The following is a 1,971-nucleotide window of genomic DNA, read 5'->3' on the forward strand; positions in this document are numbered from 1 at the left end:
AATGGGGCTGACTATCTTGACTAACACCAACAGCAGTGTAGTTAATGTGCTTTACTGATAGCTAATTTTATATAAAAATGTAGATATTTACTCCACAAAGAGAAGATACATATGTATTTGGAAAAATAATATAGCTAGATTTTTCTTGACCACGTGGCATAGTAGATGTTGTATTTTGTTTTTTATTTATTTTTTTAAATCAAATACATATTTAATTAAGAAACTAATAATGCAAGCACATGTTCAATTATGTTCCATATTTCAGAGAAGAGGCATTAAGGATTTATACTATAAGTTTATTTACAAACATATCTAGGATGCTGAGTTCAAGGGATTGATCCTTTTAAGAGACTGCACCTCTTTATATGCTCCTCTTCCTATCTGTCTCATGGATTACTTTTTAAGCAGTTGCTGTCTTACTATAAAGAAAGGTGCAGCAAATCCAGACCCAAAGAACAAAGTCATCATAGCTAGTAATCTCCACTTGTTTTCCACTGAAAATGGTATATTCTTCCCTGGACCCTCCTCATAGTGGCTCCGACGAACCCCTGAGGTTGTGAACCTCCGGATGCTCTGTCCCAACATAGCGCTGTTGGACGGTCTACAAAAGATCCAGAGACCGGAGGCGGAAGAAATGGCGGCTGCAAAACTACCGCTCCTTGCCTCACGACCTTGCTCCTCTAACTCTGTATTTTGTTTTTTAAATATTTGAGTTTTATTGCTCATAGTAGATAGATTCCAATCCCCTCCCTTTCTTCCTCATGACCTTTATTCCTCTATTTACATGGGGTAGGAACTATTGTTCTTGCTACATGAGTCTGTCCATTCTCATTTTTGAAAAGGGAGGTGTATGGGGTATGGGTGGCTGGCACCCCTTGGTGGAGGGGCATGTTACCCATACACAGACACACACACGCAAAATCACTGAGTAGACCAGACTTCCTTGGTGGCCCAGTGGTTAATACTCTGAGCTTCTGCTGCAAGGGGCACAGGTTCTATCCCTGGTTTGGGAACTAAGACACTACATGCTGAGTGGTATAGCCAAAAAAGAAAATTTAAAAAAAAATCATTGAATAGAATAAATACAGTGTAGAGCTGCAGTTAGGAGGGCATCTTTTTCATTTCCCTAATAAGAGAAAATACAGTCATCCCCATATCTCACTGAGTATCATGAATGCTCATCTCATTACACTGAGCTCTGTCTTTCAGATCTGCTGCCTATAATCAACCCTGCAGCCTGTCCCCATTTGATAGATGAGGAGATGAGTCTGGAGAAACTTCCTGGCTTCAGGGCAGGCCAGTTCTCATCACAACAGAGCTTCAGGTTAAGCTTCTCCTGCGTTCTTTCCATCTGAAAATAGAGCAGCTAATGGAGATTTTCCAAAGGTCAGCAAATAAATGTACTTTCCTCTAGACATAAAAAATATTGATACGCAGCTTTCTCAATAGCATGGCAAAAAGACTATTGTTTTCCTCCTTTTTCCCATTTCAAGTACTTTAGGAGGATGCATTCTATGCCATTAGAGATATGTTTTCAACTTGAAGAACTATGTTTTTGTTTTGTTTTTATTGAATATAGTTGATTCAATGCCATGTTAATTTCTGCTGTACAGCAAAGTGATTCAGTTATACATACATATGTATGTGTATGTATATATATACATACATATGTATGTGTATGTATATATATACATACATATATATACTATATGACTTCCCTGGTGGCTCAGATGGTAAAGCATCTGCCTACAATGCAGGAGACCTGGGTTCAATCCCTGGGTTGGGAAGATTTCCTGGAGAAGGAAATGGAGACCCACTCCAGTATTCTTGCCTGGAAAATCCCATGGATGGAGGAGCTGGTAAGCTATAGTCCATGGGGTCACAAAGAATCAGACATGACTGAGTGACTTCACTTCACTCACTATATACTATATATATTCTTTTCCATTATGGCTTATCATAGAGTATTGA

General features: G+C 38.8%; 1 protein-coding gene across 1 annotated transcript; it reads right to left on the bottom strand.

Annotated features, from left to right (window-relative positions):
- Positions 1 to 299: 299 nt before the first annotated feature.
- On the bottom strand, positions 300 to 681 carry LOC129636010 (cytochrome c oxidase subunit 7C, mitochondrial-like). The gene has a single exon (XM_055559291.1). The coding sequence runs from the start codon at positions 583 to 585 to the stop codon at positions 394 to 396; it is 192 nt and encodes a 63-aa protein (XP_055415266.1). The 5' UTR covers positions 586 to 681; the 3' UTR covers positions 300 to 393.
- Between the last annotated feature and the right edge of the window lie 1,290 nt (positions 682 to 1,971).

Source organism: Bubalus kerabau, chromosome 21 (genome assembly GCF_029407905.1).
Source record: "Bubalus kerabau isolate K-KA32 ecotype Philippines breed swamp buffalo chromosome 21, PCC_UOA_SB_1v2, whole genome shotgun sequence".
Lineage (NCBI taxonomy): Eukaryota > Metazoa > Chordata > Mammalia > Artiodactyla > Bovidae > Bubalus > Bubalus kerabau.